The sequence below is a fragment of the Podarcis cretensis genome (genome assembly GCF_951804945.1).
Source record: "Podarcis cretensis genome assembly, chromosome: 9".
Classification (NCBI taxonomy): Eukaryota; Metazoa; Chordata; class Lepidosauria; order Squamata; family Lacertidae; genus Podarcis; species Podarcis cretensis.
This window is the reverse complement of record NC_137178.1, coordinates 48,077,290-48,089,365: the sequence shown is the minus strand read 5'-3', so window position 1 is coordinate 48,089,365 and position 12,076 is coordinate 48,077,290. Positions and strand designations below refer to the sequence as shown.

Below are 12,076 nucleotides of genomic sequence, written 5' to 3'. Positions count from 1 at the left end.
CGTGGGGCTGCCCTTGAGACTGACCCAGAAACTCCAGCAGGTGCAGAATGCCGCAGCGAGACTCCTTACGGGGTCTTCGCTTAGAGATCACATTCATCCGGTGCTATACCAGCTGCACTGGCTCCCGGTGGAGTACAGGATCAGGTTTAAGGTGCTGGTTTTAACCTTCAAAGCCCTATACGGCCTAGGGCCCTCGTACCTACGGGACCGCCTCTCCTGGTATGCCCCACAGAGGAACTTACGATCTTCAAATAAAAACACCTTGAGGGTCCCAGGCCTCAGAGAGGTTAGGCTGGCCTCAACTAGAGCCAGGGCTTTTTCGGCTGCGGCTCCAACCTGGTGGAACGCTCTGTCACAAGAGACAAGGGCCCTGCAGGACTTGACATCTTTCCGCAGGGCCTGCAAGACAGAGCTGTTCCACCTGGCATTTGGTCAGGGCGCAGCCTGACCCCCTCCTCTGGCAATCTTTACAAAGCTTTAGTTTATGGTTGCCATCAATTTTGATTTTAATTCATTTTTATAATGTTTTATAATGTCATACTGTTTTAATGTTGTTAGCCGCCCTGAGCCCGGCTTCGGCTGGGGAGGGCGGGATATAAATAAAATTTATTATTATTATTATTATTATTATTATTATTATTATTATTATTATTTAATTTCTATCGTCTTCATGATGTTAAACAACACCAACCTCCCACCGAAACTCAAATATTCAGGTATACCCAATAGGGGGATAGTCCAATAAGTTTGGGGAAATTGGGCTCCAAACCAACTTATTCAGGGTCATGGTCAATTTGTTTCAGTATTTCTTACTAGGTGGATCAATTGCCACTTCCTGCTATTTCCCTTTCCATGCCCACTATTTCCTTAGTGCTTTCATTTCTTTTCTAGCTGTTCTCCTAACTAGCATGCTCCTGAACAGAGGAGCATAGCATTATACGTGTACATATTTCTTTTGAGCCCTCAGATTTGCAGAAAACCGGAAAACTGCACAAGCCAGCCACATAAATAATTTTGTGCAGGGAATTTGCAGTTGCCTGACGGTGCTTTTGCGCACTTCCTAGATGGGGAGAATTTTTTTTAAAATTGCAAGTGTGTGCAGGCTGTTGGCTAGCATGCCCTGTTAGGGCTTGATCACCATAATAAAATCAACTAATTAGAAGTTGTGGACCAACAGAAAAGGGAAAGCTATTGGTATGAAAGGGAAAGATCAACATTGCACCTCATAAACAAAGTCAGATTCAAATTGCTACTCCAGTCTAATTTGAATGGTGGGAAATGGATCAACAGCTACATAATGCTCAAATGTGGACAAGCCCTAAGTCCCACTGAGGACTTACTTCTAAGCAGGCATGCATAGGATCATGCTGTTAACTCTCGATTTCAATGTCTGAAGCTTCTTTATACTGAGGCATACTGATGTCCCTCTTGTTCAGTGCTGCCTATTCAAGCTGCTAGTAGTTTTCCAGAGGAGCTATTCCCTAACTCTTCTCCCTGGGATTATTTGTAATGGCAGATTCCAGCGATTGAACCTGGGACTTTTGGCAATATTTAAGGCACCTGCTTTCCCACTGAACTGTAGCCTCGTCCTATTTCCATGCTGTTTTTGACCAAAACCACCTCACTGGCCAAATGGCGAGGCCCAGAGGCCCGAAGTAGGCCCACAGACCAAAGCATGGAGGCCTTGTTTGGTGAGGTCATACTTACTGGTGGTTGCCCATGTGTGTGGGTGAGATCACTTCAATTAGTCACATAGAGACTAATTAGGAATCATTGCATGTGCAAAGCTTTCAGACTGAACCCTTTCACCTTAATTTGATGAAGAGTTATTGATTTATTTTGTTTTGCGGTTTTTGTGGAAAGCAAAGTAAAACCTCCAGGAGGGCTTGATTTCCAATTATATGATAAGATTGTATTTTATCTTAAACTGTAACTGTGCAGTCATTTTCCTTTCTCAAAGAAGCCTGCTGCATGTATGGCTACTGGCATTTCCCCTCATATTATTAATGGACTAAACACAAAAGCTTTCTAGGACAAATAATTCACGTTTCCAGTAGTTAAACTCTAGGAAACATATTCTTTTCATCAGCTCATGGGGTATTGGCTGCCTGGTTTTCTATGCCATTTAGAAAGTTGCAATTATCACCACCTACATTTAATAAAGGTTTCAGTCTCAGTTACGGAACACTGAATCTGGGTATATACCCATAGTCCTGAAAGCAATTGGAATAAACTTCGTCTTTAGTGTTGTTGTGGCAATAGTCTATCCAGCAGCAATGATACACAGTCATAAGGGGATAAAGGGCGACCCTGCTGAGACTTAATTGCTAACCCCCAGGCACTTTTGTTTGGGTGCTGTTGGATATAAGTGAACTTGAGTTATTGTTTTTAATAACACTGAATCACACTTCCCAGTAAAGTTATTGTTTCATATTTATTATACGGAACCATTCAGAGAAATCAGAGGTCCAAAAATATAAAAATTTCCACTCATTGGAGAAAAATTCAGATTTTAAAAATAAATAAATGAAAAAACACACATCTTGGTTCTAAGGAAGTAACATTATGAAGGCTGGAGTGGATGAGTATTGCTCTGCCAAGTGCTCCCGTTACACTTTTAGGGTCTACTCATGATGGTCGTCCTTATTTTTCCTATGACACTAATTGCTGTCTAATCAATTTTCTTCAGACTTTGCTTTTCATTCAGCTAATGTCCCCTAAAGACCCACCAATACAAAATTGCACCTGTGCATACAGCAGTGGGTTGCCACTTGAAACACATCTGTGATAAAGACACCCACACCTAGGAAGGCAGCTCTCTGCATGAGACCTACCAGTGATGTCAAACATACCCACGGCTATTTTGCACCTATGTGAACCTGAGTTCATTGTATCATCAGGAGTAAAAGTGCACTCTGCTTAACCGCTTGTTGCACACTCTGCCTTCATTTCAATAGGACTCATATGTACAGGATCCCTTGAAATGAATGGAGAATGCCAATTAGCAGTAGAATTTGGGGGGGGGGATTGCATCCTAACTTGATAAACATACAGTATTTGGCCTGGTTCCAATATATAGCACTAAACAATGGTTTAGTTTAATGGGCCTGAGCCTTGCGCTTGTGTGTGGTCGCCATCATCTTCTTCCCTTGAATGGCTGTGAGGCTAGCAGAAGTTTTTGATTGGTTTCAATTAGCCATAGTTTAGTGTTATGTCCAAACTGTAAACAGAGGTTAATTTAATTTTGATTTGTGAAAACAAAGTCATTTAACTTTTTTTGTATTATCTGCTTCAGTTAAGTTGATTCTGTGTACAGAGACAAATGCTAATCCAAAGAATTTGAGAAAGACTTCAAGAAAGTGGATATTATTTTTACTGTTAATGCAGAAAACATGGATGCTCCCAATAGCTGGAGATCATAATGTAGTAGTGAAATATGTACCTATGATACTGCTGTCTCAACATGGAGGTTTGGAAGCACCTGGGATGTCTGGGCTTATCTCTGGGCAAACATTTCTGGTGTGCTAGTAGGAGGGTTCAGACATAATGTTTTAGCCTTCTTAGGAAAACCCAACAGGAGGCTTGGGCCTGCAAGTACCACCTCTCTTCTCCTCCAACATGGACATGATGAGGAGATAAGAAGCCCCTTTGTTTTTGATTAATCACAGTTTAGCATTATGTTTGCATTCTAAACTGTAGTTAATTTTAACTATGGTTTGTTGAAACAAGCCAGCTTTTTAAACTGTCATATGAGGCCTAAACAAACCATAATTAAGATGACAATGGCAAACCTAGATGGCATGGCAAACCTGTGATTAAAAAGCAATATAAAGCTTCTGAAAACCACCTCATGGTTTTGCTGGATGAAGAGGGGGCAAATGCATGAATCGGACTTAGTTTTTTAACTGGCGGAATCTAACACTAAACTGTAGTTTGGTCTTCCATGTAAACCAGTCCATTTGCTGTTCTTTCTAAGTTATCATTCTATAGCTTGCATACTGTAAAGGGCTGCAATACAAAATCACAAAATTTAGTTATTTCACAAATGTTTGGAAGAAGGTTGACTACGAAACATGATGATTTATACCATCTGCTAAAGTTCTACCATACTTTGATATAGATGCAATGTACAATTCATATAACACCACCAGCCCGTCCCCCCAAAAGTTCAGTAATCCAGAAAAGGATTTCAGGGCACAGACCCAAGAAAGCATGTGTGGGAGATTTGGACTCACGTTTCTTGAACAGTAGTACACTAAGCTACGTGGAAAACCTCTTTTGAAATGAAGATTTCAAAAGCAATTTGTGATGTGCACAGGGGCTCATATTCAGAATAAAGGTTCAAAAATCCCTTTGGGCATTTGAATTAGTTTGGGTGCATTTAACGTAGCTGTTTGTATCCCAGTCTATGTGCTTGTCTGCACAATCCTATGGATATCTACAGCATCAATGGGACTTTCCTCCAGGGTAGGGCATATAAATTATTATTACTATTATTATTATACTGTAGCATTGCAGCCTTAATCTTTGGATGTTAGTGAGATTTAGGAACATTAAGCAATTACAGCCATTACTTATGTAGAAACATGGCTGTATCCAAAGTGCCACGAGAAGCTTCCAGACTCTCTATTTTGGGGTGGGATTTAGTCCCATCCCAACAAATTCAGGCTGTGCAGTTTGAAGCTCTCGTGAAACAAATCCATAACAAAAGTGACATGAAAATGCACTGAAAAGTGTGGCACAACACTTGCTTTGATGCAGACCATCTAGCCTCCCTACAAACAAATCAGGATGAATGCTAATTAAATAGCCAATATTCTCCAATCTCTCCACAAACAAATCAGGCTGAACGCTAATTAAACAGGTTGTCTGGAAGCAACCATATAGCCATGATTCATGGAAAAGAAAAAGGGCTGCTAGTGTTCCATAAATGCTTGTTTTTGACCTTGGCATGGTAATTCATGCAATACAATCACAGAGGGGTTCCATAGTAGTTCTCAAGCTTCTTTTTGGACAATAGGTTGGCCAAGCCGTCTTTGGGTTTAGGATCACTTTTCTCATGCAGTACTCAAGTGTGAGGTGTAAAAGCAGCCCTTCAATAAGCAGAAGGCACATTCCACACACAGAAGAGCACTGATGTTCTTCCTTGGGAAGACTTCATAGAACTAATGCTTGGTTTACATGATGAGCTTACCGAAGAAACCAGCAGTCATAAATTTATTGGTAAACACACCCAAGCCATACATTTAAAGCATGTGGCTTTCCCAAAGAATCCTGGGAACTGTAGTTTGTTACGGGTGTTGAAAATTGTAGCTGTGATGGGTAAACCACAGAACCCAGGATTATTATTATTTGTGTGGATGGGGAGTCATATGCTTTTAAATGTATGGTGTGGATATTACCCAACATCACTATTGGTAGTTTCTGCTATCACCCTTATTAATATAGTCCACCTTTTTGACAGTTCCGTTTGCCACCCAGTTAAGCCAGAGTAATTGGATTTCACATGGCTTTACTCCCCACAAAGTGAATGGGACTATACTATGTAATGTTCAAACACTTCAGCCTAACTTGGGCGAGAGGAGAATGTCCCTCAGTTTGAAGCATTTGTAATTCTTTCTTGATGGGTATGGGCCTGGATAGCTCAGTTGGTTAGAGCGTGGTGCTGATAATGCCAAGGTAGCAGGTTCGTTCCCGATATGGGACAGCTGCGTATTCCTGCATTGCAGGGGGTTGGACTAGATGATCCTCGGGGTCCCTTCCAACTCTATGATTCTATCCAGGTGTTGTGCTTATTGTACAAGCAGAAGTAAAACATACTTGGGCAGCCATTAGGCAAGCAAGGTTTTCTTACCTCTTACTGCTTGCTGGGCCTACATTACTCTACAGATACAGCAGGGTTACTGTGCCAGCAGAAATTTCTCATTTCTCCTTAAATAGGTACTTAAGGGGGAGATCATGAAGTGTGCAAGCCAAAGAACTGCATACCCCACCGTGCTCTGTGACAGGTTGTCCCCTAAACCTGGCTACTCACAGTAAACAGGTGTGCATTATTCCTCCTGTTTATTAGACCTCAGGTGCTGTTGATAAGACTGCCAGTAAATGGAAAGCAACCTGGTTGGTGCTTATTGCAAGGGATATCTGTCCACTGTATAATAGACTAATAACACCATATTCATTTCACTGAGCTAGTATACAACCGTTGTTAAGGTGCCAACTTGTCAGAGAAATCAATGGCAATTTTATCAGTCCCTATCTATTTTAAGAGAAGCCATTTTTATCCCCAAGAACAATTCTGAAGAGTAAACACTCAATTCTTTAAGAGCGTTTCATCTATACTCGGAGCATTGATGTGTGAATTGCAATTCACTATTCAGGCATCCAAGCATGACACTTGATATCAGTGCTGAACAGAGTGTGTTTTAACACACTACTCCAGCTTTTCTACAATCAAATCTTCACTAATAAGAATGGAGACCTTGTTACCATGTCATGACCTGTGGAGCGAGATAGCTACCTTTGCTGTGTCAATAACTTGCACAGATGAAAGAGCTGCTAATATTGCCTAACTGAAAATATTTCTAGTACTTTTTTATTTTGTTTTCAGGATGGGGTCTTTGCAAAAAATAATAATTCCATTTCTTAAGTGGTTCACAGCTTCAAGTTTGGGCTGCTAAGGGGCTGCATTTGGGTTACTTTAGGACTTAACAATAATCAGGTTGGATGCCACACATCATGTTGACATGACAAAGCACATTTGAGGAGCCGATAGAAATATATGAAATAAATGTTATAATGCTGTGCCAGTACCAGGACACCATTAATGGTAACGGTATCCAGCATTTGTCATTAAAAAAATGGCAGAGACAACATTCTATGGAAAATTATCCTTTGCAGAATTCAGAAGAGTGGCTGTGGTCCAACATGGCTCATGCTAAGATCACTGAAGTCCACTGACCTCAGTAGCCCTAAAGCAAGTCAAACACTGTGGTGGATTTGTGCTGTGTGCCAGTGTGTGCAGTGGTTAAACTCAATTATTGTAAAGTGAATACAGATGAGCGATTATGCATACTTTGTTTCCAAGTACAACAGTTCATTAGTATTTCAGATGACATATTTGTTTTTGTTTTTTTAAGGCTTTGATCCCCCCCCCCCCCCCCGCCTAAACTCTGTCTAGTTTGTACAATCTTTCAGCCTAGTTTGTAGTGTCCGATACTGGGTGTGAATGTTTCGCTTTCATTACAATTTATCTTTGAGAAGGAGAATTACTGCATCAAGCCAGGTATTTGACTAGATGACCTCAAGGCCCTTTTCAACTTTTTGATTCTATCCGTGTCAAAACAACTTTCAGAAATATCTCTATAGCCACTAGCACCTTAGACATCAACTAAGTTTGTTTTGGGTAATTTTTGTACTGGACTTTTTTTTTTGTTTTTTATTTTGACTGTGTCAGACCAACAACATGGCTACCTACCTGAATCTATAGCCACTGTTTGAGATATTTCTATTCACTGTTGGGAGTTTTCATTGTTGGGGGTTTCTATGTTGCTTTGAAAAACTGGTTCTCTTTTGATGTCCTTCAGTAAGGCTTACCGCAATTTAATGTCACAATTGGCTAAGATTTATGCAGGGTTTATCAATCCTTCACACAATCCTGCTTCACTCCCAGTCACTTAAGCACCCTGCATGTAGGATTGCACCCTGACTTGATAAATATATCTCATGACGATTTGAAATAGAGCTATATGAAGTAATCTATCTCACTTTAACATGGGGCATTTTGACATTCTAGCATATGCATCTGAATGCTATAGATAACATAAGCCCATTTAGCATGACCTGGCGACCTAGAATCTATGCCTTCTCCCTGGTCACCTCCTGCTCATAGAAAAGTAGTTGTCCAATTCATTTGCCACAAGCAGAATCCAGCTATTGCTAACCTTTTCTGTGTGGGTTGGAATCATAGTGTACAAAACAGTATGTGTTTTAATCTGTGATATTTTAGTGTATTTTTGGTTTTTATGGAAGCCGCCCAGAGTGGCTGGGGAGACCCAGCCAGATGGGCGGGGTACAAATAATAAATTATTATTATTATTATTATTATTATTATTATTATTATTATTATTATGTCCTGTTGATGGCAGATGAATCAGATTAGCGGCTAGGGGTAGAGAAGGAAGAAGGCAAGCATTGTGAACAGATGGGCTTGCATGTACCAATCCCTGCAATCTGGAAATTCATCAATTCTACACTGCATGCATAAATTTGACCAGCACTGCTGCTCTGCAGATAAAGCCATTGCCATAGATGTAGACGACTAAGGAACAAACATTCCACCTTAATACATCGCCAAACTAAGGAACATAAATAGATGTTCAGAACAAATTTGACACATGATATAAACGAAAGTGGTATTTTACTCCACTTACATCAAATAATGAAAACTGAAATATCTGCATCCTTGGTTCCTTCAACATTCAGTTTTGGAATTTAAGTACAACTGAAAGATGGCTGCCCTCCTCTTAATATTAGGAACCTGAAAGTTGTCTGCTCCTTCATCTCTGTCAAGGAAGGAGAATGGTATAGCAAAACAAATTTTAAGCTGCTTTTTCTCACATGATAAAATATGAAGGCTTTATGTTTGAAACAAAGAACAAGACAATTCTGACTTGAATTGGAGTAACTAAAAGCTAAAATTACTTTTCAGATGCACAGTTTAGTTTGATAACTACCATTTTTCACTTCCAGCTTCTCATTTTGCCTGAATCTTAAGGTGGCAGCTTCCAATGTGCATTTACTGTGCTATAATCCATACTTTCTATATAAGCATCAAAGGTAACATCTCTTGTTAACATCTTACATAAAGAAAACGTGTACCCACAATAGACAAAACTACATGACGTAACTTCTCCGTATCCAGACTGCAGATTTGAATGCTCACCCATATTTGCCAGCCAAGAGCCAGGGCAAACAATCAGCAAAATCATGTGATGTAACTCTTCAGTATCATTATTACATATATGAATGCTCACCCATATAAAATTCTCCCCACACATGTGTGTGGGGGGACGACAATAACTTCAAGTTTAGGTGTCAGTTGTTCTCACATGCTGACTTTACACAGGCAGCTATATTTAAATATATATATATGGGGAAACATTGAAGCATAATGATCCCCACCTGTGGGCTGCACTGGTGTCCAGCAATGAGCGCAGCATCTGATTCTGCTGATTGTGAAATTTGGTTCTCAAAAGCAGGTTAAGTGATTCCCCCCAAAAGATTAGACATCTTAGGATGTTCACAGTGTGCAGCTACAGAAAAGCTGCATAACATGATACGGTAGATTTAGTTAAGCGCCTGCAATGGCATTAACTGAAACAGTTGGCAGTTGCCTACAGTTTCAGCTGCTATTCTACATAATGCCCAACTACTTTAATAGAAACTCCACAAGTGCCTATAGCTTCCTATAGCCATTCCTGCAGCACTGATTTAATACTGGTAGAATCTGACAACCTTTAGCTCCAGGGAGTGTATTTGGCCACAAACCTGCCTTGTCAGACTCATTATGCTTCTTCTCTTGGTGATTGTATTGATCTAAATCCACTTATGCATCTTTTAATAAAAAGTGCCAGGAAAGAAATGCAGTGTTCCAAGCAGAAATCCTTTCTGAAAACCTTCCATTGTGTTGCTATTATAAATAACATATCTACTTTTTAAAGATGAAGGAGGATGTGGTCACTTTTGGCTCATCCCATCAATGGTGACTTGATAAGTATGAATGATTGCAGATGATTGTTCAGCAACACCATGTAAAATGGATGGAAATTTTATTTAATTGCTGTGATGGAAATTATTCTTTCTTCAACTGCAGAAGAGAAATGGTCATTTGACACCTTACAGTCATTTTCATGCTTCATTCAAAATGCAACTCTAAAATTACTCTTACATTGCTTTTCAGCCATTCCCATTTCAACAGTGAAAGGAATGTAATAGGGAGGTTCTTAACATTATCTGTTATAACACCTTATTTAAATAACCCTCTTAAACCTGACTTCCACCAAGGGAAAGGAATGGCGCTAGAACATCCATCTTGTTTTACAGTTCTGAGACACTGACAGTATCCATTGATGTTTCTAGTTCTCTACTGGTGGCATCTCAAGATTCCCACATAGCACTCATGCACTCCATGATATCCCCCATAAGTAACAGCAACTATTCATAGCTACTCACTATAGTAGGGTTTGACCTGAGAAACTCTAAAACTCTGTTTAACTTTATTAACATGGAGCGTTTGGAAACATTTTTTTAAAATAAAGTTTTCCCTTGACCAGCAAGGGAAATTGTCAGCCAGGAGGCCTCCAGCAGCAGCTGGTGAGGTTCTCAGCCAAGTTCTTCAGATATTGTCCACCCGCAATGACAGCTCATTGGCTTCTGCCCTGGCATTTACTTAATCTTCAGAACAGATTTCCTGGCACTAGGGAACTTAATTTCTGACTTCTTTGACCCAGATGCTGGCCAAAATCTTGTTTGCAATCTGTACAGAACAGTCTGTTTTTTTCTCCCTAAGAGCTGGTTTTTTTGCTGTTAAATTTCTCTAAAACAGTCATATTAATATGCTCAAAAATCCACTGTTGAGTTTCAGATAAAGGATCACATCTGTTCATGAAAATCTTCTTCTCTGCCGGATTGCAATCAATGCAGCTGCTGCTCACCGGATGGAACAAAGTTTTGTCCTGTGGGGATGAGAACAAAAACGCATTAAGAAGCAAATGCCAGCTGATTAAAAATGGCCATGTTTTGGGGAACAGAGGTTTTATAAAAGTCAAGCCAAGCTTCTTTAAGATTTGGACAGCTCTTCTGCCCAGAATAAAACAGAGCGATGGTGTAGAATGCTTCCAGACTATTTCCAGCGTATTGTATGTAGGTGGCTGTCTAGAGTAAAATATTTAACATTTATGAATGAAGGCACTGATATTAAAGACAAGCCTGGATGACTTGCAGAGGATCTGCTCCCTCATTTCCCACAACTGCAACTCTGTGCCAACATGCTTGATCACTGAGCTTTACTCCTGCACCACTTCTGTGGCAATTGGTTGTCTGAATCATTCACCAACACCACCGTGGAAGGGAAGTAGTGCAGTGGTAGAGCACCTGATTTCCATACAAAAGGCCCCATGTTCAATCCTTCGCATCTCCAGGAAGGGCTAGGATGGTCTGAAATCACAGAGAGATGCAGACAATCAGTGTAGAAAATGCTCAGCTAGATGGACCATTCGTCTGACTTAGTGCAAGGTGGGTTTTCAGATGCACTGTTGGTTTGATAGCTACTATTTTCCACTTCCACCTCCTTTTGCCTCATTTAGATTATTCTTCCAGCATCTAGAGATGCAATCTTGGCAGAGGTTGTGTCCATAGGCTAGTGTCACGGAATCTGCAAAGTAGCCCAGGCTATTAGGGCAAGTAGCTTCATTCCAAAGCCTCTTATTGGGGCTCTCAGCCATAGCTTCACTATTGCAGTGCAACACAAAGGGAACTAATTTCTTTTCTCCTTCCCAATGGGAAGAGAGCTCAAAAGGACTGTATCTCCACCACCCAAAACCCAGCAAAAGCAGTGATCCTAATTTGGCAGAGGGTAGCAAAGGGGCTTCTGTTCAAGTGCCCAAACCGGAGCAACTCTGACTACCAACGAGGGGGGAGAGGTGAAGCAGCAGGCAATGAAATCAAAATCCCTGCTACAAAAAGAAGCAGGTATGAACATTCTGTTTGTGATGTTTGATCTGTGGTGGTTCTTTTGACCCAGTGAGCCACGAGCTCCAATATTATTGCATTCGTCATCAAAGACCTGTTGCTGTGGACCGGGGATTTACTTTGCTGTTCTGCAATAAATTACTAAAGAGCAGTCTTTTCCATGTTGTCTTACATAAGATGCTCAACCCCACTGTTTTTCTGCTGAGGAAATTAAGCAGTGTTGCATTCTTCACAGAACACCCAATTAATTTCACAAAAATCGTGCAACTGACTCTACGTGTCCTAAACAATGTTTAGATTCACCCATTATGCATCATTTATTTGATTT

General features: G+C 40.4%; 1 protein-coding gene and 1 long non-coding RNA gene across 15 annotated transcripts in view; one reads left to right on the top strand and one right to left on the bottom strand.

Annotated features, from left to right (window-relative positions):
* Positions 1-12,076, top strand: part of LOC307224546 — a 107,306-nt gene that overhangs the window by 37,746 nt on the left and 57,484 nt on the right. For 2 of the 11 annotated variants that reach the window (XR_013842627.1, XR_013842628.1), the window contains exon 1: positions 10,746-11,748. The exons of the other annotated variants lie outside the window; for them this stretch is intronic. This is a non-coding gene — a long non-coding RNA (uncharacterized lncRNA). Of the gene's footprint in view, positions 1-10,745; positions 11,749-12,076 lie in introns of those variants that run through there. 11 annotated transcript variants of the gene reach the window in all.
* The window catches only part of GALNTL6 (polypeptide N-acetylgalactosaminyltransferase like 6), a 459,868-nt gene continuing 457,602 nt past the window's right edge, over positions 9,811-12,076 (bottom strand). For all 4 annotated transcript variants that reach the window (XM_079991400.1, XM_079991402.1, XM_079991403.1 and 1 more), the window contains exon 13: positions 9,811-10,733. In XM_079991400.1, coding sequence (XP_079847526.1) covers positions 10,563-10,733 — 171 coding nt within the window. In that variant the 3' untranslated portion in view covers positions 9,811-10,562. The remainder of the gene's footprint in view (positions 10,734-12,076) is intronic.